Consider the following 25,914-nt stretch of genomic DNA (forward strand, 5'->3'; position numbering starts at 1 on the left):
TCCTCCGTTGGGCCGACATGATCGGGCCCATTTGGGGCCTTTAGGTTTAGGTCTACCCGAAGCCTGTTATTTTCTACCACACCCAATCCAACGGGCTGGGAGTTCACCCCATCTCATATATAAAGAAACAACCTCCACTTTGGCAATCCATCCCCATCCCATGTCTGACTAGGGTTTCCTCCTCATCCTCCGCCGCCGCCGCAACGCCGTTCGCCGCTCTTGTTACGGCGCCCTATTTGTTTCTCTCGATTGGATTTGATCTCGAAGCATTGTGGTTTGTTTCCTGGGTTCTTGTATTGTTTCCCTCCTTTTGCCTTGAATTTTTTTCTCTGTTTGTTTCTTCTTTGTTTCGTTTGCTGGGATCGATCTTCGAGTGCAAACTAGCTGGACTGTGATGAAAAATGCAACCAAAACACACCATCTTTTGGGGCTGATTGCCTCGTGCCATGCTGCCAACTCTGCAATTTTGATGTCCCCCCTTGATACGCCTCAGATATGATCTCTGGTGTAATGGTTTTGCACGATGCATCTTTTCATCAGTGATGTTCGTTTTATTAGGTTTTTTTTGCTGCCTTTCTTTATTGAGATGAGACTTGGTTGGATCGGAGAAGTGAGTTTGTTTGATGTCCGGTGATGAGAAACTTCGCATAAAAGAACACCATCTTTCGTGGCTGATTGGCTCGTCACAAGCCATGCTGCCATTCTGCAATTCTGAGGCCAAACCAAGCAAACCACTTACTCTGAGATTGGAGTAAAAGAACCAACTTTAGTTGTCTTTCAGATCGAGTTCAGAATTTAAATTCAAAGACATGGCATGCAGCAGATAAGCCCAAGAAAGGGTTGCTAATTTTCGACCTGAAGCGGCGATCATGGTGTTCAAATCACTATGCATACAGAAAAACTATGCCTCTCGCAGTAATACCATGCCACAGCCCACACGCGGTATGTCGAGGAGTAAGCTTTTACAAGAAACTCCGCCCTGAAATCCGAACCTGAAGACGCAACATAGACTAAATCTGAAGAATGACTCTGAATTTTTCTTTCAAAAGAAAATAATGACTCTGAATCTGAAGACGTAAAGTTAATGAGAAACATGCAGCAGCACACCATCTACATCTGGTTGAATTGAACTGGTAACGAAAATTTGAAAACCTATGCCTCTACTGATGATGCTTGGCAGCAGGAAACTGAAGTGAAATGCAGACGGCGGCGTTGAGGTCGCGACTCGTGAGGAACTGAACCACTGAGGATCCGGAATTGCTGCTGTTTCGTTTGGGCTGGACCTCTCTCTGCCTTGGGCTGGTAAACATGGCCCAACTGCTGATCTGAGGGCAGCCCATGGCTTCCATCTCTCCTTCTCCCGCTGACACGCTGGGCCCGGGCCCACTCTTCCGGCGTCCGAGCTGGCTGGAAGGGTGGCCCGCGTGCTGACACGTGGACATCGACACATCCTCGATTAAGATTCTAAACCGAATCAAGTGTCTGAATTAATCCCCCTCATTTGAACGATTAATGAACGAATCAAAACTTACCCTCCGATCGCCTCTTCCTCTTCCGCTTCCGCCCGCCGACGCCGGCCACGTCGCCTCGCCGCGACGTCTCCTTCCTCCCGCTCGCCAAGCAAAAGCCACCGCCCCTGCGGGGGCAAGGTCACGGAACCCAACCCGAGCCCTTTATCAGCCCGTACCCGGTGCTGGCGCGGGGCCTCTCCCTTTCCCTCCCCTCCGCGTCCAAGCTTCCTTCCCACGACCCGAGGAGAAACCGCAAGCCGTTTGAGGGCGGTCGCGCGTGGGTTTCAAGGTCTGGTCGCGCCTCCTGCGGGCGAAAGGTGGCTTGGCGGCAATGGGGTGGCGGGCGCGTGCCCCGGCAGTGATGGGGTGGCGGGCGCGTGCCCTGGCGGTGTTGGTGGTGGCGGCGGCGGCGCTGTGGTGTCTCGCAGCCGCGGCGGCTGGGGCGGCTGGGGATGCCGATGCCGGCGGCCTCGAGCGTGCGTAAGTTGGAATTTTTTTTTAAAAAAAAAACTTAATGAGGATGCAATGCTAAGTGTAAGTTGAAAGCTTTCGCTGACTATTCCCGATTTCCCATTTCCTATGTTTAAGCGTCAGATTTCGCGTTGGATTCTTCATCCGGCTTTAGATTGTAGCACCGGGTTCAGATGACAGCATCATTTCATTCAGATCATGTTTTAGATTGGAAGAAGCCCAAATTTCAGTTGCGAATCGATCATCCCCGCATACATTGCATACGAGGCCATTTTGTGTAACTCAAAAAATGTGCGAATTTCTGCTGCTTTGGTAGAGTGATAGAAGTGATTTAATGGGCGGCATGTGCTGGCCTTTTTTGATGTGAAATGTAGTTATGTGCGAAGCTGAGTTGTGGAAGGGGAGTAGGTTCTTGCTAACGCATGGGGGGTGAAACCAAGTGGGTATAGTCATGTGAAACGTGGAGTAGGTACTACTTTGTGTGGTATTATACTTGCTTGGTACATGACTAATCAAGCATGCAAACGTTGTTGTTCTGTATATTAATGGATGACAATAACTAAATTGAACACTTGGCCATCTGATCTTATCCACAAACTGTGATCTAACGGAATAAGGCACATTGCTGTTTGGATGGACGGTAAAGCTAAACTAACAAATGTTTTTCTCAGTGTATATGGGAGTGAAATATGTGTCCCGTTTAATTCCAGTATAGCTCAAAATATATGAATCAATTGAGATGGAACATATTGGTAATCGTCAACACTCAACAAGATAGACTGTAGAAAGTTCATCTATTTCCAGACTTTTCATTAGATAGTTTTGCAGGTTTCCAATAGTCGAACCAGATTACGGACACACGAAACTCCGTCTTGCAAAAGAAGGTTTGGAGGCCATTCAGAGGATCAAAACTCCAGTAGCTGCTGTCTCTGTATGCTCGAACTTTAATATTTGAATGACTTATAAGTTTATGTAGATACTGGATATTAATTTTATCATAAGAAACACAAACATGCTGCCTTTACTAAGTTTTCTGTCTGTTGTTGTAAAAATCAGGTCATTGGTCCATATCGATCTGGCAAATCTTTTCTTCTCAACCAGCTCCTCTCCCTTTCATGTGACAAAGGTACACTGAGCTTCAGCTCTACATCATGCTTCAGAAAATTAAGTATTTAAAATTTGGACTGGAGGGATGATAAATTTCCTGTGCAGGTTTTGGAGTTGGACACATGCGGGATACCAAAACAAAAGGTAAGATGACTTGCTAATTAAAAGCAATCTAATGTTCTCATTATTATTTTTTTGTCAGAGGACATGAGCACGCTGAACCACACGTTGCAGGTATATGGGTTTTGGATACCCCCATTGAGGTGGATATTGATGGCTCCATAGTTTCTGTCCTATACCTGGACACTGAAGGATTTGAGAGTGTTGGAAAATCAAATGTATATGATGATAGGTTGGTTGCTACAAATAAGCCATGCTAATTCTGAATTGTCATTTTCTTGTTTGTATGTGGCAACAAATGAGTTAAAATTTTTGCTTGTGGCAGGATATTTGCTCTGGCAACTGTTTTAAGTTCTGTTCTGATCTACAATCTTCCTGAGACAGTGAGTTTCTCTCCCTTGATGCCTCCAGGGCTTTCATCTCCACTCTTTGATTTGATAGGAGTTAATTTACACCTTTTGGTGACAGATTCGTGAAGCTGATATTTCTAGGCTTTCATTTGCTGTTGAAATTGCTGAAGAATTCTATGGAAGGTTTGCTTGATTCTAGTTCTGATTTGGAGCTTTCCAGTTAATAATTACCCTGTATTCTAACTTATTTCCAATTTCCCCCCTCGGACTTGTGGAAACCAGAGTCAAGGTAATACTTCATTAACTTATTAAGTCTCAGAGTTATGAAGTGGAAAACAATAACAAAATCACGAGTTTGTCTCTTTAGGGGCAAGATGTCGCTTTTGAGCCAGCAAAACTTCTGTGGCTAATCCAGAGGGATTTCCTCCGTAAGTTGCTTCCAGTTTTGCTTATCACTATTTTTTGTTTGGATGGTGCAAATGTTCTAGGGAATAGTCTTCTTATCTCCTAGTATTGCAAATGTTGCTATCTATTCAAGCACCCCTTTAGGGTTGATTTACCTAAACAGTTTTTGTATAGATACATGGTGCCACAACTCTTCAAATTAGTTACTGATTCTTTTCGCTTCTACGAAAAGTATCCATATAAATTAGTTCCTTCAGGCAACCACCCCTCACCCAGGCAGTCTGTTTGAACACTTTGTTACCTTTTTTTCTGAATACATACCATTGATGTGATTAAAAAACACATGGTAAATACATAGGTAATGAACCATGACACTTACAAGCTGCATGGAGATAATTTTTTCATGGGGTTTGTAAAGTACATACCATCACATTAATTGGTTGATGCTCTCTCTAGGTACCTGCATTTTCGTAAGGTAGGTGTTGCATTAGTCATCAGCATGTGTTGTAGACTCGCAGTAGTAGTGATATATGCTCTTATATCATAACTTCTTAAACTTACTCTGATGTCACTAACTTCGATGATGCAGAAGGAAAATCTGTTCAGCAGATGGTTGATGAGGCACTCCAACGGGTGCCTAACAACAATGGTTAGTTCAAGTTATCGTACAAACTAATATTTTGTATTGTTTTGCTCTTCTATAGAAGCACCTGTAAGGTATTGAGCTCAACTTACTCATTTGTGTATTGCTACAGGAGACAAATATATTAATGAGGTAACAGTTATTTGAGCCAATATGTTACTAACTTGAATATATGATATGTAATTTTGGTTGAAGAAAATGGCTTTCATGTTAATGCCAGATCAACCAAATCAGAGACTCATTGGCGGTTATGGGAGATAACAGTACAGCTTTTAGCTTGCCACAGGTGTGTTGCACAAGACCATTAGCAACACTGATGGCTGCGAATTTTTGGATTCTCAAGAATCTCACTTCAGCTGACATTATGTTACGTAGATTAAATTTATACAGTGCTTATCAGAAGTGTAAAACATGATCCTGATGAGGACTTAATTGTTTAACTTTGCTCTTTTAAGCTACATATATAAGAACAGTACCTACAATTCAATAAATTGTCCTATACTCCAACGTGAATTCAGTTTGGCAATCTGCCTTTTTTTTTGCGCCCATGGGTAGCTGAGATGCTTAAATTCTTTTCCAGCCTCATCTGCAAAGGACACAGTTATGTGATCTGGATGACAAAGAACTTGATCCGTTGTACTTAAAAAGGAGAGATCAACTGAAACAAATTGTTTCATCCTTGATAAAACCAAAAGTTGTGCAAGGTAGAACTCTAAATGGGACGGAGTTTGTATCCTTCCTAGGGCAGGTAATACTTCTTTGAAAGTTCATTACTTACATAGAATATCTCAAATGTATCTTTGCAAAATATTCAAAACTATTGCCTTTGTTTTAGATAGTTGAGGTTTTGAATAAAGGTGAAATTCCATCAACTGGATCACTTGTTGAAGTTTTCAATAAGGCCATTGTTGAACGTTGCTTGAAGTTGTATAATGAAAGAATGGGCAGAGCAGGTCTGCCAGTATCAGTGGATAAACTTCAGCAGTTTCATGACCTGGCAAAAGATGAAGCTAGAAGCCTCTTCGACAAGCAGCATTTCGGTAAACATCATGCTGCTCAATCCACCTCCAAGCTTGATGAAGAGATTATAAAGGTTACCTGACATTTTGTTCATCATTTTATCAGTTCATAATAAAATTTTGTTCCGCATTGTGTCCCAGTCATGAAGTTTCTATTCCTTGCTAGAGTTCAAGGTTTTCTATTTATTCCTTCCGACCCAAAGACTAAGTATGACAGTGTAATGGTTTTGTGCATTTTATTTTGTGGTGAATTTGAATAATTTGATTGCATGGCTTTAGTGGAAGAAGTATTTTTGTCATTTTTTATTTTGTGTGTGTTGCAGCCTATGCAATATGAAAAAAAAACATCGGTAATACCTAACCAGTTATTCTTTTTAGGTCTTCAGAAACTTTGGTCAAGCTAACGAATACCAGTCATCAAAGTTGTGCGAAGCACGATTCTCAGAGTGCGAAGATAAAATGGAACACCTTCAAGTCTTAAAGCTTCCGTCCATGGCAAAATTTGATGCAGGATTTCTTCTCTGCAATCAAAGATTTGAAATGGATTGCATAGGACCAGCCAAGGAAAGTTATCAACGCCGGATGTCAAAGGTTTATCTCTTTTAACTTAAAAAAATGCAAGTTAAGATGACTTCCATGAGAACATGATTAACTGTGATGGATTTCAGGGAAACAGAGCTGTTTGGTGTGCTATAGTATATGTTTCCCCAGTAACAAAACAGAAGTATCACCTTTTGACTGTATTTGCTATCGGACATTGTTAAACTGAATCAAGTTCTATCGTCTATGCACGCTTCAGATGCTGGCAAGATCACGTTCTCTTTTCATCAAGGAGTACAACAACAAGCTCTTCAACTGGCTGGTGATATTCTCCCTGATCATGGTTGTCATCGGGCGCTTTGTGATCAAGTTCTTCCTGTTGGAGATTGCTGCCTGGGTGATGTTTGCCTTCCTGGAGACATACACGAGGCTTTTCTGGTCCTCGGAGTCCCTGTATTACAACCCTGTCTGGCATGTCGTCGTCTCTACCTGGGAAACCATTGTGTACAACCCTATTCTTGACCTTGACAGGTATGCACTCTTCCTCCCTGTGACAATGCAGCGCCCTTGTAATCTTAATCTCTAATGGGTTGTTGCTCTTATATGCTGCTGATCTTCTTGCACAGATGGGCAATCCCAATCCTTGCCGTGCTGTCGTTTTTGGCGATTTATTGGCGTTGCCTGGGTGGAAGGAAAGGGATCGCACGGTCGTTGCTGCCTCTGTACAATGGGTCTTACAGAAGCTCCAATCGTCCAAGAACAGACTGATCCACCAAGTACACACAAACAAGAGCGTGTACATACTTCACCTGTTGGCTGGGCGTGATTTTATCAGTGTTCCCAGCCAACAGATAACAGACTCATTTAACTCCACATGGCAATGCGAAAATGAGCATCCTGGAGGCACCCTGTAAGCTTCTGTTGTAAAATTGTAAATCCAAACAGAGTAATTATGCTCAGAGGTACCCATCCAGCTCAATTGCATTCTTTATAGTAACATTAGACTCAGAGTAAAGTGATGCTGATGTACGAAATATGGCCTTTCTTTTATTCTTTGAACTGCCTCCCAACAAGAAATACAGTGAATTACATCTAGTCAACCCTCACAGCTCAAAGCAGATGACCCGTAGCCACTTCAACGCTATTACGACAACAACAGTGACAACAACAGCAAAAAGATGTTACCGACCAAGGCCAAACACATGTTCCATATCAACAACCAGAGTGTCATTCTCTACAATATCTGTGAGCTGGATTTATGATCTTTGATGTTCCCTAGTCACCAATCCACTCAGCTCTGCTGCCTCTTACGAGCTATTTCCCGAGCCCTCTCGCGAAGTTCTTCAGGCGGCGGTGGGCGTGGGCCTTCAGGTGGATAAACCACATATGGACGCTGCAAAGGGTGCATAAAGACAGTTCAGTGTTCATGTTAAGCAACATAGATGCAGGGTATATCAACACACACAGCTAATGTATTTGTCTTTGGAAAGTACATAGAGGATCAGACATGTTCCATAGGAGTTGAGCAAGTACGCAAACTGCCATTTGCACACCAGAACACTAACATTTTTATTAGGATTCAGAAGAAGAATATCTAGGGAGAAACACGATGTTGTTTCACTAAGAAAAGAAAGTCACCCTGATTGAAGCCAAAGAGGGCTCAAACCTTGGTGGTGATTTGGTGAATGTGTGCATATGCATCCACAGCTCCCCAGCAAAGAGAAGCTCTGTAAGGATACAAGCAGGCATTCAGCACCCTGGTTAATGAACTACAACTTGTTGCTTGTTTTCTGTATAATTTCCTGAAAGAGTTTTTGCGGTGCGTTTGGCTAAGTAGTATGCTGCAAGTCAGCTGCCTAGTGCTGTAACAGAACCTATAAATTTTTCTTAATGCAACGATAGGCACTTATACTGCACATACAGTGGGGGGAAAATTCTTCTTAAAGCAAAGACAAGCACTCCTGCTGTGCATACTAGAAATTTTGAATAACAAGATTGTTGCATCCGGGATCCAATTGAATCTGTAGCAAGATTGGGGCAGCGTCATCTCAAGTGCATCCCACTGTCAATCAACGCGAGCAGCACCATCAGGTCATGGTTCAGAACCATTTCCGAGTCGGTTCATGGCTGAAAATGGTTCTGAAATTCAGCATCCGAAACAAAAAAAATCCTAGCGCTAGCGGCCCCAAATGCCTGGCACAGGCACAGGCACAGCCGAGCCACAGATCCAAATCCAAGTCCTTAGCCAAGAGCCCAAGAACAATCACACGAGCAGCAGCAGTACCAATCCGACCAGCTAATTGGCCAGACGCCTCCTCGCGACGAGAGCGACGATTCAGGGAGAGAGAGAGAGAGAGCGAGAAGAAAGGAACGTACGAGGCCCATGAGCTTCTTGAGCGTCTTGGAGTCGGTGGCGACGAGGTAGGTGAGCGCGACGGGCACGGAGACGTAGACGCCGAACTTGGCGATCTCCAGGACCCCCTTGGACGTCCCCAGCGACGACATGCTCCGCCGGCGACGGCGACCCCCCTTCCTCCTCCTCACTCCTCTCCCCGCCGCTGCCCCCCTTGGCCTCACTCTGAGCTCAAACGCCCCGCCTCTCTCGGTCTCTTCCCCTGGTCCCTCGACGGCGGCGGCGGCCCGCTGGACCGAACCGAACCGACCCGATCTGGTTCAGATTTGGGTTCGAGCTCGGATGCGGGGCGGAGTCCAGCCACGTACACCATTACACCCAGACGTGACCGCGATTCTGCCCAGCGGTAGGTGCTGTGGACTGGGCCTTGGATGGGTCTAATTTTTTTGTGAGCGGCCCAACTTCGGCCTGGAATCAAACCGTAGCATAATTCCTTTTCGGAGTAGGCCGAAGTTTGAGCTTTCGCTCGGTTAACCTCGGTCTGAAACCAAACGTGCCGTATATATAAAGAAAAATCTTCAAATCCTGTTTTTTTAAGTCCTACACAATAAGGTTCAGAGTAATTCAGGCTATCCGCACTGCCGGTTGCTACCATGGTTAACCTAACCGGTGGGAACCGGTCCGGTTTGACCGGTTACCGGTCAAACCGGTCCGGTCCAGTTCCGGTTCCGGCCGGTACCCAACCGGCCAAAATTCAAATTTTAAATTTGAATTCAAAAAATGAAAATTCCCAAAAAATTCCTAAAAATACTTCAAGGTGTGATGAATCTAATGGTGTCAAATTTTCTCAAAAATTCATTCATTTAGTATAGTTTGTGGGAATTTAAAGTTAAATCAAAAAAAGAAAAAGAAAAAAAATGGGCCGGCCCATGAAGGCCCACCGATCAAACCGGTCAAACCGGCCGGTAAACCGGTCAAACCGGTCGGTAAACCGGTAAAACCGGCCGGTAAACCGGTTGCATGGGAGCTTTTGAATTTCAAACCGGTCAAACCGACCGGTAAACCGGTAAAACCGGCCGGTAAACCGGTCAAACCGGCCGGTAAACCGGTCGGAACCGGTTGCACGGGAAAATTTGAATTTATTTGAATTTGGATTTGAATTCAACCGGTTTCCACCGGTAACCGGTCAAACCGGTCCGGTAAACCGGAACCGGAGCCCGGCGGTTACCGGAAACCGGTTGGGAAATAAAACCCTGGTTGCTACTCGACCCTTCAGGAGCGGAAAAACAGCTGCAGCGGCGTCCTCTACCGCGCACGCTATCGCGTACGCTACTTCTAGAGGACGTAAAGGAGGTTCGCTATCGGCGATGTGGCTGGGGCCCGCCCCGTTCTCGCACCATCCCAACCGCCCAGTCGGCGGGGCAGAGCGGGCACACCAGCAGACCGGCGACGGAGGAGGCGGCGGGGGAAGCCGGCCGAGCTCGAGGCGAGGCGTGGCCGCTGGGAGGCGGCAGGGGAGGCCGGAGGAGGCGCGCTGGGGGGCAGCAGCTCCTCACCGTCGCCGCCGAGATTGAGTCCCGAGGGAGGCGTGGTTGAACTCGAGCTCCCGATCCGCCACCGTCCTCGCCATATCCACTCGAGGGATGAGCGGATCCGCGCCGGAGAGGGCCAGCCGAAGCAGGAACCGCTGCCGGAGGAGGACGGCGAGCCGGAGGATGACGGCGGGCCGAGAGACGCTGCCTGCCCCCTTCCTCCTCCGCGCCGCGACCCGCCTCGACGTCCACTGCCGTGCACCTGCCCCGCCTCGCCGTGTGCCGTAGTGGTCCGCCTTGACATGCGCCGTCATAGCCAGCCCCGTCTCACCGTGCACCGGGTCGCCAGATCCGCCGAGGAAGGACCTGCGCTGGGAGCTCTGCCACCAGGAAGAGGGATGGCGTGTGGAGGACGCCCACCGCCGAGGAGGAGGAGGGCCAACCTCGCGTGCACCGTCCTGCCGCGGCCGGCCTCACGCCGCACCGCCGTACTACCGCAGTCAGCCTCCACCCGCCGCGCGACGCCTTCTTGCAGCTCGGCCGCGCGCCGGCCTCCGTCCCTCCGCGCACCGCCGTCCGCGCCGTGCCGTGCCTCCGCCACCGCGTATGGGCAAGTACACACTTCAGAAGATACAAAGGAAGAACGTTGTGCCCTGTATGGGCGAGCTAGAGCCAAGAGATGATATTAGGCTGTCCACAGCGGTGCCTGTAAAAGGCCCGGTAAAAGATATAGCGCACGATTTTACCATTTTTTTTTTGCTGCAGCGGGGGACGGTATCCCACACGCCGTAGCGGACCGGCTCACGCACGGCAAATCAAGCGCGATAGCGGCCGTCCAGTACGCGGCGTGGGGCCTGCCTGCGGCCGTTCCTCCCTGCCTCCTCCCGCGCCCGGACGCCGCCCCGCCGTCCTCATCCACGCGCGCGAGGCCCACCGCCGGCCCGAGACCGAGGAGGGAGGAGGGAGAGTGGCAGTCGTAGATCTGCGGCCATGGACGCTCTGCCTCCGGCCGTTGCTCCGACGGCGCAGCGCTCCGCGGCCGCCCGAGCCCCACCGTGCGGCGCCACTGCTGCCGCCTCGTCGCGGCCGCTCGGCCGCTAGCCCGCCGCCGTGCTGCCTGGGCGTGGAGGGAGGTGGGGGGGGGGAGGAGGGAGTGCGCCGCCATGAGGCCCGCCGCCGGCCCGAGATGGAGGAGGGCCGCGGCCGCTTGCCTGCGCGCGCATGCACCTGTCGTGGCCTCTCGCCGCCCGCGCGCGCATGCCCCGCTGCCACCGTAGCTCCGCTGTTCTGCTCTGTGCTGGCCCGCGTGCGGCGCCTCCGCGCCAGAGGGTGGGAGGCGAGCGCCGCCGGAGGGAGGGAGGGAGGCGAGTGCCGCCGCATTGAGCAAGCCGCCCTGCCGGCCGGACCTGCCGCCGGGATCCGCTTGCCCCGCACCACTTGGAGCAGGGGAGGGGCGGTGCGGAGGGGGCAGGGGAGGCTGGCCCCGTCCCGCCGGCCCGTCGCAGAGGGAGCACGGGAGGCCGAAGGCCGCTGCTCCGGCTGCCACGCGCGCTTGGCGGCCTCGGCGAAGGAGCCGCGGCGGAGGCGGCGGACGCGGGCGACAAGGCAGCGAGGAAATCCATGAGCACGGACGCGGGTGACGAGCCGCGCGCAGATCCGCTCCAGGCCGGCCGACCTCCGCGCCGACGAGCTCGAGGCCGGCCGGCACGACGGATGGAGGAGCCGATTGGCGGCGGCGAGCCAGGGAGGAGGGAGGAGAAGGCCGACGGCCGCCGCGCCGGCGGGTTGGAGCAGGGGAGAAGGGGCGGAGAGAGAGAGAGAGAGAGAGAGAGAGAGAGAGAGAGAGAGTGATGGGAGGGAGGGCGGTCGGGTGAGGTAAATAAAAAAACTGACACATGGGTCCGGCGGTTGGTATAGAGTAGAAAATAGAGGATGAATGGCTGTGGGAAAACTGGACATAGAGTAGAGAATCTCGATGACCAGAATGTAATATTCCTTTTAGAGGATCAATATAGAGTATGACGAGTGCAGACAGACTTAGCGGTGTTTGTGGTGGATGACGAGGTGGAGACGAATCACAACTGTCTTGGGTATTCGCACATGGAACAAAATTCAATTATAAACAATTATAACCCGTTGCAACGCTTGGGCAATTTTTGCTAGTAGATTAGAATTTGTATTCAAGTTACCTTAAAGAAACCATAGATACTCATATATAATAAAATAGGAGGAGATGGTGTAGATCTGTTGGTGATGGTTTTCACATCCACAAAGTTAGTTGAGGGAGGACCGGACAAAGAAAAGGGTATAGAGAAATTTTATCTTTTTATTATTAGGTATAGATGTACACGTTTCAGCAACTAATGGTGTAGTACTGGGCTATATGTTAGACTGACTGTTGAGTCCAGCATTTGAAGGTAATAAGAAGTTTCACTACTTAATCCTCCATCATGATGGACGAATCGTATAGTGAACCAAAAGTTAGTGGGAGACTCACTGACTCAGAGTTAACAAAATTGCACAAAGGTTGCATGCCATGAACCAAGTAAGGCTTTAAATTTCTCTTTTGCACTGGGCTATATATCATTGACGGACTGCTGTTCTAGTTCTTGTTTCAGCTTTTATATACGCGCTTCAGCAACTAATGGCAAAAGGAAGTTTCACTCGCTAATCCTCCATCATGATAGACGAATCGTAGTGACCCACAAGATAGTGGGTGTAACACCCGGTGATTAGCACATGGATCAAGCGCTAATTGCTGGTCAAAACACCGTTAGCCATGGCCCATTCGTCATCCACCCTTCCATCCTTGTCATCCCCTTTCCCTGTTCGGCACAGGGCAAGGCATGGCCATCGGCCAGCTCCCTCCCTTCCCGAAGCTCCTCCACTCCGTGCGATTGCCGTCGTGGAGGGTCGCCCCGTTTTCCCGGCCAGCGACGTAGCCAAGTCGTCCACGCTCTTCCTTCCGAGCTCGCCACCTGCCTCACTCTCGTTTACGTCTCGCTCTCCTCTCCTTCTCCTCCCTGGGTTCGCCATGGACGGCGTTTGAAACAACTCGCGCTCGCCGGCCCGATTCGCGAGTTTCCCTCCATGGATCCCAAATCCACTTCACCCGAAGCTTGTCTACCTTCCTAGCTTCCTCCTCGACCCCTCCTTCGCGAGCCTCATCGACCAAATCGCCGGGAACCGAAGCTTTTCCGGCCGCCAGCCATTAAAGCCGCTCGGAGCTCTGGTCGCCGTCGAACTCCCTCGTCCGATCATCGATTTCTTCACTTGACGGCTCAAATCGTCCCTAGGTGAGCCACTGGTGCTCATGCTCTCCACGTTCCTTCACGTTCGCGAGGTTTCCACGCTCGTTCTCGACCACGCCGCCGCCGGCCGAACTGCGTCGTCGCCGCCGTGCGCCGCGAGCCGCCTCTGCACCACCTCCCGCCCCACTCGCGCGCGCACCAGGGCCGCCTGAGCTCACTGTTGCTCGCACCGCGCCGCCCCGCCGCCGCTGGACCCCACCGCCGCCGGCCCGAGCCGCGCCGCCACCTCCTCTGCTTAGCGCCGCCGCTAGGGTTGCTGGCGCCGCCCGCTCCGCCGCCTGGGGGCGAGCGCGCGGGCCCCGCCACACTGCTGCTATTGCGCCGCCGCGCGGGACGCCGCCGGCCGCCGCCGCCGAGGGCCCCTGGCCTGCGCCTAGCGCGCCGCCGCACGCCGCGCCGTGCGTGGTCGAGCAGGGGAAGAAACCCCTCCCACTGACCAGTGGGGCCCGCTGGTCAGTGGGTTAAGGGGGGGATTTTGTTTATTTTGTTGATTTATTTCGGCTGTAGATTGTAAATTCCATATAAATTCAAGGAAAAATGCAAAAAAATATGAAATAAATTTTGTTGGGTTTGTTAGAGTAAGATCTATGGAGGAAAAATATCCACAGTGGCAAAATAACCTTTTTACCCCTGCAAAAATTTAGATTGTGTTTAGTATTGCTTAATTAGTTTCTCTAGATCTGTTAATCTAAAAATTGTGAAATTTTTGCAGTAGCTTACTTTAAACATGAGTGATCCACCATAAAATTTTCATACACATAGGACCTAGTTTAGTATATGAATATAATATGTAACCAAACTTAATTATGTGTATAGGTATAATAATATTTATTTTACATGTAGATTTTTATGCAAATTATAAGAGGCAAATAATAATGTCTTTGCTAGTCATATTTTGTTTTATAATAAATCATGCTCTAATTGATAATTTAGCTTCTAATTGTTCCTAGCACTTAGGGTTAAAGTTATTTATCACTATATTTGCATCCTTTTATGTAAATTGTTAATTTGTTAATGTTTATCTTCTAATGGCAAATTCATGATTGCATTTACTCATTGTCTCATATGATGGCATTTACTCATTGTCTCATATGCATGCATATAGAATCCGCGACCAAGGAAGTCGTATACGAGGTGATCGCAGAGCCGCAGGAGCAGACGGAGCCAGCCCCGCAGGCGTTTCGTGACGACCCGGCCCAAGGCCCAGTTGACACTAGCTCTGAGCAGCAGCCCGCAGGCAAGCCCCGGTGTATGTCCTAGTATTTTAAAATTATGACATCCATATATGTTGCTAGTACTTATGCATTACGTTTTAGGAGTTGATTTGAAACCTAGTTGCATGATCCGTAGTTCCTTGAGTTGTACTAGTATGTATAGGGCGATAGAAACGCTATGCTTAATAAGTCTCGATAGAAGTCGAGTGACTGCTTGTCACTCGCGAGATATAGGATGTTTAGAAGACGAGTAATTTTCAGTTACTCGCGAGATATAAGTTATATGTATAGTTATGTTACAGTATCTGAGTTATTGAAAGTGATATGGAATTGTGAGACCGGGCGGGGAGTGATGATGTTTAGGTATGGCAGCAGGACAGGGTTCCTGGTTGTCTTAGCCCCGCCTGTGTCGATCAAGGACCGGTCGTTGTGGCAGTGCTGATCGGGGATTGAACTGTACTAACCTCATGCCGGGAGTAGGAGGTAGTCGAAACCGGTAAGCCGAGTACTGCCTTGCTTCGAAAGTACAGGAACCCGCACCCAACTCCTGGGGCGAGTCGAGTAGTCGCGGAGAATTGGGATGCAGATGTTTACTTTTTGTGGTCTCACGTTGAGCTCGGCTGACCATATGTCGTTGGGCTGGTTCCTGTAGTTCGAGGCGGGGAGGGGAATGGTTGGTTTGTATTGTCCGATGGGGCAAATACGTGACGTGTTGGTTAGGTCCACCTTGCAAGGTTAAATCGGATCGATTCGCCGTGTCTCGCGGTTATGAGGGCCTTGATCTCTTTGTCGCTACGTAGAAATGTATTAGAAATATTAGGGATACATGATGGAACTATTTCGAATCATTATTGTAATGCTCCAACATGATTGTTTTAGTTAGGCCAACATTAGATGAGAGTCTTTCTACATAGAATATGTGAGCTAAAATATTGAAAGTAAGGATCCATCTTTAGACGCTTTTCTGCAAATAATCCACAGCCAGAAAGCCGTGCATGTCTAGATAGGGGGCTATGTATACCCATAGTCGGGTAAGTCTTGCTGAGTATTAGTATACTCAGGGTTTGTTGTTATCCTATTTCAGGTATAGAAGCTAACCAGGATTCGCATCAGTGGGCTCGATGTGACGTCCTCACGTGTTCATAGTTATCGTTTTGTTTTATTGGTTCTCAATCAAATTTCCTTCTCTCAGGTCATATTCTCTTCCGCTGCTGTCATTTATTTTATGTAAATTCTAAATTTAAAGCTGTTTTGTAAATATTTCTGTTATTATCTATTTTTGTGAAATTATATTATGCTGGTACCATCTGTGCTCGTCGTCGCGCGAGACTTCTGGTGTGTTTCGATCGGCCTGTGGGTTGGAAACAAGCTGTCAGGTTACACTCAATTAAGCTAATGCGTCTGATGCGTTCAAATGATGGCCATTACGCTTAATTAAGCCGTTTAACTTGGCGGTTCTGTCACAGTGGGAGACTAAGAGTTAGTGGGAGACTCACTGACTCAGAGTTAACAAGAGAGAGAGAGAGACACGTCCATAGTCATATTTTGTTTGGGGAAAGCTGGGACCACATATATGTTAAGAAAAGACATGGGCTCTGTCCGAGTCTTTCTAATTTGTTTGGGCGAAGCCAGCAGCGCCATGTATATGAACCTGTGGAAACCAGCCTTGTTTTCATGTTCAAGACAAGACACACGCCCAGGTCTAGCGAGCAACACCTCTCCCCAAATCCCCATTCATCTCCAAGACAAGACAGACGCTTAAAGTCTAGAAGTGCAACACCTCCCCATTCATCTCTCTTCGATGGCCATGGGGCCTGCCTCAAAGCAAGATGGAGTGGTAAACATGACGAGGGCAATGGAGGCTTTGTCCCCTTGGTTGAACCACTCAAGGAGGACGATCATCAAGGTGGAAGTGCTGGTGGTAGCGGCTGCTGTGCTACTGCTTCTCCAGCTCATCTTGGGTTCTTGCAAGCGGCGGTGCCATAATTCCTTCCTCAAATATGGCCTGCAGGCGTGTAATGGAATTATGTTCCCTCTCATCGTCTACACCTTGGGCACGATGCAGTCGTCCCCAATCAAGAATTCGTCGTACGCCTGCTAATGGGTCGGGGGGAAACGGGTTTTTTGGGGCGGGTTCTGATACGGGGTGTGTGTAGATGGGTGGAAACGGGTTCTATATGTCAAAGGGTTGGGGCGGGTTGGGGTTAGGGATAAGATGGGTTGGGGTGGGTGGGGAAAGAACACCTGCATCTGCAAGCCCCGCCGCAGCGGGCGCCGCGTGGACCAGGCCGCCGCCGGGGACCAAGCCGTCGAGATCGAGCCGGGGCCTCTTGCCAACGGCGGCGGGTGGCGGGAGGGAGGCGAAGTGGTCGAGGAAGAAGGCGCTCCTGGCGGCGAGGAAGCAGCGGTGGACGTCGACGGCGGCGCCGCCCTTCCCCGCGGCAAGCGCGATCTCGGCGTCGGTGTAGTCGAGGAAGGCCGGGTCGAGGAGGCGCTCGAGATTGTCGCTGAGGCGGCCCAGCCCTGACGGCCTCGAGCTCCGCCGGTGTGGCACGCGGCGGCGGCAGCGGGGACCGGGGCGACGAGGATGGGGACGAGAAGCTAATGGTGGAGGTCTCCATGGGGCGAGGGCTGCGGCTAGAAGAAGCCTCCGCGTGAGCTACTAGCGGGATTTGGGGGGCCTGAAAGATCGAATCTTCCCCTCCTGCTCCGAAGATCCAAGCCTCTTGCACGACGATTTCGTGGCTCGGGGATACATCCGATCCGAGTCCGGAAAGAGCGAATTCGCCAAGGCCCGGGGACGGATGCTACTGAACTAAGCGGGAATTCGCAGATTCAAGATGGAACGGGGAAGCACAGCTCCAGCAAACAGAAGATTTCCTCCCGTGTTGATGGTGGAGATGGTGAAGTCCACAGGACAGAGGAAACCCATTTGAGATACCCATTTGAGATGGGGCGGGTTGGGCCGGGTGGGGAGACTAATTAAATGGGTGGGGTTGGGTCGGGGCAATCACCTGCTTATATTTGGGTGGAGTTGGGTTTGGAGCGGGTTACAGCCCATTAGCAGGCGTAATTCGTCGTATCCTGTCTGGGCTGTTTTTCTCATCATGGCTTCAGCTGGCACCACTGTGGTCCGGCAATATGATTTCTATGGTAGCTTTTACAAGAGGCTCATGCATGTTCTTGTTGAGAGTTATCGGGATTTATTTTACGCAATTATGTTCCTCCAGCTATTATTATCTCCAGCTCCTGATAATTGGAACTGGAATACGTCCTTTGACCTAAAGCAAAATGTGGACATGAAGAATGGCAGAGCAAGTTCAATGTGTGTCATGGTTCTTGTTATATTCGTTTTAATGACAAAGACATCTGAATCACTTTATTCAGCATGTTTCGGATACCCAAAGGAAAGAAATATTTTCCACATCATAAAGAAGAGCTGGCGAACACAAGCTGCAGAGAGGATAGAGGAAACTGTAAATGATGGTGCAAATGACTCTGGCCCACAGAGCATGAAGGTCTACGACTATCCACATCCAGCATATATTCGTCTGGGTCGTGTGACAGACCCGTCGAGTTAAAATGCTTAATTAAGCATAACCGCCATCAATTGAAGCGTTAGCTTAATTAAGTGTAACTTAACAAGCTGTTTTCAACCCACAGGCCGACCGAAACACACCAGAAGTCTCGCACGAAGGCGAGCGCAGAAGGTACCAGCATGATACAATCTTACAAAAAATAGCAAATTATATTAAGACTTTTACAGAACAGCTTAACATTTAAAATTTACAAATGAAAAGATAGCAACGGAAAAGAATATAACATACAGAGCATTTTTACTAGAGAATGAATAAAACAAACTAAATAAATCGAGAACTACCGAAACGTGAAGACAAGGCGCCACATCGAGCCCACTGATATGACACCTAGTTAGCTCCTAAACCTGAAATAAGGTAAACAACAAACCATGAGCAACTAATACTCAGCAAGACTTACCCGACTAGTGGGTATAACTTAGCCCACATATCTAGACATGTAAGGTTTTTGGCTGGTGGTTAACTTGCAGAAAACAGCGACTAAGATAATTCCTCACTTTCCTTATTTTAGTCAAGTTCTATATAAATTAACATAGTCTAATATTTGCATAACCAAATCTAGAGCAAATATAGTGGAGCAATAAATAATAAATCATATGTTCATCAACATAGGTATAACCATTATTCCATCACAACACTACGATGCGACGCAGTGACCAAGGTGCTCATATCCGAGAGCGACTGATGGCGAATCGATTCGATTTAACCTTGCAAGGTGGACATAACAAACACGGCACGCATTAGCCCCGTCGGACCACACGCACCAACTTTTCCCCTCCCTGTCTCGAACTACAGAACCGCCCCACCTGCAAATAGTCAGCCGAGCCCTACGAGAGACCACCAAAAGTAAACTCATGCATCCCGATTCTCCGCGGCCACTCGACTCGCCCTAAGGGGTGGGTAAAAGTTCTGTACTTCCGAAGCAAGGCAGTACTCGGCTTACCGGTTTCGACTACCTCCTACTCCCGGCATGCGGTTAGTACAGTTCAAACATGATCAGCAGGACCAACAACGGCTCGGTCCTTAACCAACACAGGCGGAACTACACCTCTCCCGCCCGGTCTCAGATTTTATTCTTTCTTTCATTCCATGACTTTCATTCATATTTAGTAACTCATATCTGGAAACATAAACCATCCTATATCTCGCGAGTAACCCAAAATTACTCGACTTCTACCGAACCCTATCTAGCATAGCATTTCTATCGTCCTATACATACTAGAACAACTCAAGGGAACCTAGTGTTCATGCAACTAGGGTTTCAAACAACTCCTAAACATAATGCACAAGTAATAAATACATATCTAGGTGTCATAATTTAAAATTAATAGAATGTGCACCGGGGCTTGCCTTCGGGCTGCTGCACAGAGCTGGGGTCAGACGGGCCTTGGGCCGGGTGCTCACACCTCTCCTCCTGGGCTTGCGCCGGCTGCTCCTGCGGTGCCGCAATCACCTCAAATACGGCGCCCTCAACTGCGGATGCTACACGTATGCATATGAAATAAATGAGTGCAGCTCAAAGATGTAACTATTTTACTTCAACTGGAATGCCCTGCGGACTGTCCGCGCCCAAGTGGCGGACCGTCCGCCGTACCATTCTACCGACCCCCAGAATCAAGTACCTCTCTAGACAAACTTCAATCTAAACGGCGGATTGTCCGCTCACCCTTAGCGGACTGTCCGCAATACACCTACGCTAACCCACCAGAGACAACAACGTCTCTGGAACAATCTCTAATCCTACCTGCGGACTGTCCGCGCCCAAGTGGCGGACCGTCCGCAGTTCAATCCTCCGAACCCCACCAGAGACATCGTCTCTGGACAAGTTTCAAGTTTCAACGGCGGACCGTCCGCTCCCCTATAGCGGACCATCCGCAGTCAGTTCTGCTAAACCACCAGAGACAACATCGTCTCTGGACGAAACCTAATCTGACCGGCGGACTGTCCGCACCTCCCAGGCGGACCGTCCGCAATACCTAACTTTTGACACCGCGCCACCGGCGACACAACGCGGAAGGGGAAAAAGACCGGGGAGCACAAGAAACTCACCACGAATCCATTCTCGCGGTCGGTTCGAGCGGAGGACGACCGGAGAGGCGGATCGATGGTGGAGCAAAGCTTCAAGCACCTCCAATGGTGACCGGCGGTGGTTGGGCGATTCCGGCCGATAAGAAGCCGGACTGGGGGTTTGGGAAGGTGGAGGAGGTGCCGAGGAAGGTTCTTGCGCGAGGAATCGAAGTGTGGTGGCCGGAGGAGAGAGATCGACGGAAGGGGGCGACGACGGCGCGAGCGCTCGAGCTCCGCTCGGTTCTGGACGAAGTGAGGAGGAAGAGAGGAATGACAGGTGGGGCCCACGTCCATCCGGATAAATATCTGGGCGTTGGCTGGCGGACCGTCCGCCGACCCCGAGCGGACCGTCCGCGAGGCAGGTGTTACAGGTCGATTCATCACCATTAACAAGATTTGGGACTCTTTTGCCAACTCAGCTGATGACAAAGCACTGAAAGACATGTGCCTATCCTTTACCTTGTTCTGGCGGCTCGTGGGACAGCGCTATTTCGGGGTATTCTATCCCGAGGCCAATCGTCTTAAGGCCCACAATTTTTTCTTCAACAAGCTGTTGCCATCTGAAGGGGAGTTCAAAAGAGCGTTCACAATTGTTGAGGCACAGTTGGGATTTTGCTACGATTTATTCTTCACTAAGTATCCCTATGTCTTTTTTGGGCCCGTGCCATTCTTCCAACCTTCTGTGGTTTTGATCAAGATCATTCTAATTTTTATTGTTGGAGTGTTGGCCTTTAGAAAAACACTGGTTCTGGAAACATCACATCCTATGATAGAAGTACACCCTTCAGAAGCCGATTACATCATTACTCTACTAGTTCTCAGTATAGCCCTCATAGTGGAGCTAGTGCAGGCAACGTTTTATCTGGCTTCAAATTGGGCACAGGTATCCCTAACCTGCATGGATGTCAACAAAAATTTGTTTGAACACAATGTTTTTGCAAGAGTCATTAGTTTTCTTAGAAGGGTTACGATTTCTGGGAAGTTGAGAAAGAAGATTGATCAACACTCATTTATCTTTCCAAGAAAACAGCCAGACCCAGTGGAGGTTTCTGATACATTGAAGAGAGCTGTTGCTAGATTGCTCATAGCAACTTATGGCAGCAACCTAACTACCAATGGAGAAACATTAGTGAGGCCGCACAACCAAATGTCCAATGAGTATTCTTGGGCACTCAAGGACCTCTCTCAGCTGGAAGTCATGTTAATCTGGCACATTGCAACTGAATACTGTGATATTTCTGATGACCCTAGCAGTAATGGGACTACCCGGGGTAGTAATCAAGGTGCAAACTTGTCTGGATATGTGCTACAACTGCTTTGTCCACACCGCAGAAGAAACAGGATTGCTCGCGATGGTCACCGAGGTGTTGCAGTTCATTTATCCAGATACTGTGCATACTTGATTGGATCTGTCCCAGAGCTGCTTCCATACCACGAGGCAGACATAGCAGAGTTGGTAGAGGAGGTGATGGTAGAATGTAAGGACCATTTTGGATACTACTTCAGTCTTTTTGACATTTACACTAGTATGACACAAGAGGAAGAAGATGACAATAGGAAGATTTTCCAAAAAGGCGTGAAGCTTGGTAAGCAGCTGGAGAGGATGCCCTATGGGGATCGCTGGGAGGTGCTGCAAGATTTCTGGGCCGAGACAATTATCCATGTTGCTGCCTCACACTACACCACCAAACAACACATGTTGCGTCTTGAAAATGGTGGGGAGTTCCTCACCCATATCTGGGCTCTGCTTTCTCTTGCTGGCATTCTAAGCCTTAACAGGGGCAAGGATCAGGAGGACAAGGGTAATCCAGGCTCTGATCCCTCAGCTGCTGTATGACAGATTCAAGTCAATGGCGGAACATCCTTCACCGTCTCCACTTTGCCACAATTTTGATGTATGAATGAAACGAAATGACGGATACTATGAATGTGTCTCCATAGTCCCATGCATGCTATAGGTCTCATTGTGCTTACAGAATCTGACGCTTGCAATATGTATTATTTCAGAGAATTGGCTACCCACACTGTACGTTTCACAACTACTATAAGAAGAGAACTGCAATTCATTTGTTGTAGGTTTCTTTCCAATAGTGTAGTCATAAATCATGTTAGTATTTTGTTTAGTTCTGAATTTTTTGGAAAATCGAACTTTATGCTGAAGTCTAAATTTTTTTGGCAAAGTTCGAACCGATTTCTGGTAATTTCGGGACTTCAAAAAATTCTAATACTGAAATTGAAAACCCTCATTAGTACTGTTTCCATCGAATCATTGAAATGGAGTGCTATGTCGCTTTCAACGAAGTGCTTCCCCAAACTGAATTTCAGTTTCAGATTACAGCATATCGCTACTCCAAGAAGGAACAGCTGAATAATATTAGCCAAGAAGGTGAACTGCTGAACCATGCAACACGATCCAGTTTTCGGCAAGATGGTGACCTAACCGTGGAAGAAATATGGTAAAATTGGATCTATGACAAGATTCCTGTTTTAGAAATCTACCACCGAAACATCTCGGTACACTTTAATACCAGCGAAAGTTTACTCCGTTTAGGGTGTGTTTAGTTGGTAAAAAAGTTTGAGTTTTGTCACTGTAGCACATTTCGTTGTTACTTGACAAATGATATCCAATCAAGTACTAATTAGGTTTAAAAGATTCATCGTGTACTAATCAGTTAGATTATATAATTAGTTATTTTTTTCAACTTCATTTAATATTTCATACATGTGTCAAAGATTTGATGTGACAAGTACTGTGCAAACTTTTTTTTAACTAAACGGAGCCTTAGGGCTTCTCCAGTGGCCTTTGGAAAGCGAATCTTGGGCTGTGCTGGCAGTGCAAGATTCGAACCATGAGCACTGGACTGCAGCGAATCTTTGTACAGTACCAGAATTCGACTCCCAAAGAGAGGTCGATGCAAGGGCAATAGAAAACTATAAATGCACAGTAATTTCAACGGCTGACTGCCGACTGTTGCCAAGCTGTACAAAGATTGGGACGATGAAACGATTTTTCTATTCAAGGTGACCCCACTGTATGGGTCGGTATCACTGGAGTTTGAAGAATCATTGAGAGTCCGACTACGCGTGTCCTCTTTTTTTCAACATGCATCGAATCACCACTTGAGAAGCTCTTAGATATCTGCCACTCTTCACGTCTTCCGTCCATCCGTCTGTCTTCTCCGTCCACCCGGCCTCTCCCTCTCTCCTCGCGCCGGGCGCTGGGCGCAGGCCCCTCCCTCTCTTCCCCGCGACGGCTGCTGGCCTCCTCTGCGCTGTGGCCCTGCTCGCTGCGCAGGTCGCCGCCCCCTCCGGTGCGTGCGTGGGCGTGGATGCCGCCGCCGTGATCCTCAACATCTCCACCTCCGCGCGGGAGCAGCTTGTGTCCGCGCCGGGCCTCCTCAACGCGCTCACAGCCGCGCTCCACACGGACGCCGCGCACCACGCCGCGGCTGCCGTCCACAGCCTCCTCTGTGCCAAGGCTCACCGCCTCTCCGAGCAGCGGAGCGGCGCCAGGCCGAGGTGGAGGCGACTCATGCGTTCGCGACGATTCGGTTGCCCGAACTTGAAGGCACGGCCTCTATCAGCCGGCCAATTACTCGTACCTCCGGCCACTATTCTCAAATCGCCGCCACACACATCTGCCTGATCCTCCCAGCTACCTCCTCCACCACTTGTTGCCCGCCGCCATGCCTCCTAGCGCCGGGGATTGAAACCCCCGCGGCCGCCATTGCCGCCGGCCCCGAGCTCGGGCACCGCCGGTGAAGCTCATCCTCCCGGCCACCTCGTCCCCAACCAACCGCAAAAACGAAACCACGGTGAACCCCTGGTGCTCCTGCGCTCGTCACCTGGTACCCCTGGTGCCGGCGAGGAACCGCTGCCTGCTGCGGCTCTCGGACCGGGACACTGAGGCCATGGTGGCCGCGGAGCTGGACGCCGACGAGCTGCCGGTGTTCGTGGCTGCGGTCTCCGATGTGCGGCCCGCCGACAGGACGCCGCTGCGCCGGCACTAGCTCCGGCTGCTCGCGCTCGTCGCCGGCGAGCACCCGCGTGATGCCTTCGCACTGCTTGTGCCCAGGCTCGTGGCCGCCAATGGAAGCAAGCAGCCATCTAAACGGAGGGTAAGACTGTCCACAACGACCCGAGTAACCGGAGGAGCAAACATAAAAATGCTCGGTCTGGTTCGCACAGCGGAAAGAGCATCCCGTGGAGCAAATATACGCCGCCCACCGCAGCCCAATAAATTTGCTCGTGCCGCCCACCGCCCGAGTATCTACACTTTCAGCGGCTTGGCGGGAAGAAACTAACTGGGCCGGATTCTCTTTGTGTTGCTCATGCCGCTGTGGCCTCCTAAATTTGCTCGGGGGGCCATGTCCGAGCGCGCGAGCAAAAGGCCCGTTTTGCTCTTGAGTTTTACTCGGGCCAGTGTGGACAGTCTAACAGAGAAGGGTAACAGAAGTCGACGGCATGGTAGAAATCTAAACGGAGGAAACTTTCCTGGTATTAAAGTGTACCGAAGTGTTTCGGTTGGAGAGTCAAAGTTTTTTTTCTCGGAAAAGCTAAATCTCACTCGAGTGATTTGGAGACTCTCCTCACTCGAATTTTTTTCCCATCTACACCTTCTCCAACTCCGGCGAGGTTAGGGTTCGATTAGAGTTACGGATTGCTGGGGGTGGGGGCGCTGCTCACCACCGGCCTTAGAAGGAGGGCCGGCGGCGGTAGGCCGGCCCGGCGGTGGTGGTCGGCACGGGGTGGCGAGGCTGGCGGCGGTGGCGCCGCCGGCCCGGGCGGCAGAGGACGGCAGTTGGGCGGGGTCAGGTGGCGGCAACGGCTGCGGGAGGCGGTGGCGGGAGGGGCCTGCGCAGCGGCCGGCGCGGGCGCGCTAGGGCTGCGCCGGAGCTCCGGCGCAACCCTAGCGCGCCTGCGCCGGGGGGTGGCTGCGGGGCTGGGCGGCGTGGAAGGGGAGAAGATGAAGGGAGGTAGAAGATGAAAGAGAGCCCTTGGATTTTAATCCAGTGGTCTAAAAAATTGAGTGAGAAAAGGTGATATTTCACTCAAGTGAGGGATATATATTTTTTTCTCTCATATGTCCTTATTTATTACCTCACAGAAAAATAGTTACTAATTATAATTACTGTTTTATATACAACAAGTGATAATTGAATTGAGAAAACAAAAAAGTTAGAAATTATATTTTTATAAGATTAAATTAGATTATTCACTTAAAATATCTGAAGAAATTTTTATTGGACCACCATCACTAGAAATCCTAGATTTACCACTGCAAATGTACGTATGTGTATGTAAACATCTGCAATGATAAAAAAAAAGGTATCATTTTTTGTTAAAAGGTATGTTTCATTTTCTGGGTTTGGTTAACATAGGGATCTGACTTAAGTCTAAGTATGTTTTAGTATTATCAATTTCAGTGTTTCTATGTGTTGTTTATATTCATGTCATGTCCGTATCGCTGTACTTTGTAATATTTTGAAAAAAAATCTTATTTGTAAATGACGGATTCACTGAGTGGGTCATCATCTTCTTTTTTTAGTGATTTGTGCACAGGTTTCCAGCTGATTTCCGAGATGCTGAAATTACGGTTGACCGTAAGTTGCAAAAGTCACGATCGATTCCACTCACCCTCTCTCCTCTCTCTTTCCCATTCCTTTCTTCCTCCC

General features: G+C 49.2%; 2 protein-coding genes and 2 non-coding genes across 7 annotated transcripts; 3 read left to right on the top strand and 1 right to left on the bottom strand.

The window, feature by feature from the left end:
- Positions 1-386: 386 nt before the first annotated feature.
- On the top strand, positions 387-475 carry LOC120663150. The gene has a single exon (XR_005670374.1). It is a non-coding gene; the product is annotated as a small nucleolar RNA SNORD96 family (small nucleolar RNA).
- Positions 476-624: 149 nt separating this feature from the next.
- On the top strand, positions 625-720 carry LOC120663139. Its single transcript, XR_005670361.1, has one exon. It is a non-coding gene; the product is annotated as a small nucleolar RNA SNORD96 family (small nucleolar RNA).
- An 801-nt stretch (positions 721-1,521) lies between these two features.
- On the top strand, positions 1,522-7,325 carry LOC120659520 (guanylate-binding protein 5-like). Of its 4 annotated transcripts, none has more exons than XR_005669049.1 (17): positions 1,522-1,991; positions 2,811-2,913; positions 3,039-3,108; positions 3,195-3,233; positions 3,324-3,441; positions 3,535-3,592; positions 3,678-3,742; positions 3,827-3,848; positions 3,927-3,987; positions 4,554-4,613; positions 4,720-4,739; positions 4,828-4,893; positions 5,188-5,355; positions 5,443-5,700; positions 6,005-6,217; positions 6,295-6,697; positions 6,793-7,325. XR_005669049.1 is itself a non-coding variant. In XM_039937697.1 (17 exons), exons 1-17 carry the CDS (start codon positions 1,843-1,845, stop codon positions 6,932-6,934), a joined length of 1,884 nt encoding a protein of 627 aa, XP_039793631.1. In that variant the 5' UTR covers positions 1,522-1,842; the 3' UTR covers positions 6,935-7,325. The 4 variants fall into 4 exon arrangements, 3 of the variants coding, with proteins under 3 accessions (XP_039793631.1, XP_039793632.1, XP_039793633.1); XM_039937697.1 differs by having other exon boundaries at positions 6,426-6,697; XM_039937698.1 differs by having other exon boundaries at positions 3,842-3,848; positions 6,426-6,697.
- Positions 7,142-8,895, bottom strand: LOC120659522. Its single transcript, XM_039937700.1, has 2 exons — positions 8,543-8,895; positions 7,142-7,559 (listed from the first exon to the last, which is right to left on the bottom strand). The coding sequence occupies exons 1-2, from the start codon at positions 8,669-8,671 to the stop codon at positions 7,458-7,460; spliced, it is 231 nt and encodes a 76-aa protein (XP_039793634.1). The 5' UTR covers positions 8,672-8,895; the 3' UTR covers positions 7,142-7,457.
- Positions 8,896-25,914: the final 17,019 nt, after the last annotated feature.

The sequence above is a fragment of the Panicum virgatum genome, chromosome 2N (assembly GCF_016808335.1).
Source record: "Panicum virgatum strain AP13 chromosome 2N, P.virgatum_v5, whole genome shotgun sequence".
Classification (NCBI taxonomy): domain Eukaryota; kingdom Viridiplantae; phylum Streptophyta; class Magnoliopsida; order Poales; family Poaceae; genus Panicum; species Panicum virgatum.

Coding starts and splice junctions, on each gene's coding strand:
- LOC120659520 (XM_039937697.1), top strand. CDS start 1,843: ATGGGGTGGCGGGCGCGTGCCCCGGCAGTGATGGGGTGGCGGGCGCGT. Junction 4,614..4,719: donor ACGGGTGCCTAACAACAATG/GTTAGTTCAAGT, acceptor GTATTGCTACAG/GAGACAAATATATTAATGAG. Junction 6,218..6,425: donor ATCAACGCCGGATGTCAAAG/GTTTATCTCTTT, acceptor TGCACGCTTCAG/ATGCTGGCAAGATCACGTTC.
- LOC120659522 (XM_039937700.1), bottom strand. CDS start 8,671: ATGTCGTCGCTGGGGACGTCCAAGGGGGTCCTGGAGATCGCCAAGTTC. Junction 7,560..8,542: donor TCAAGAAGCTCATGGGCCTC/GTACGTTCCTTT, acceptor CACCCTTTGCAG/CGTCCATATGTGGTTTATCC.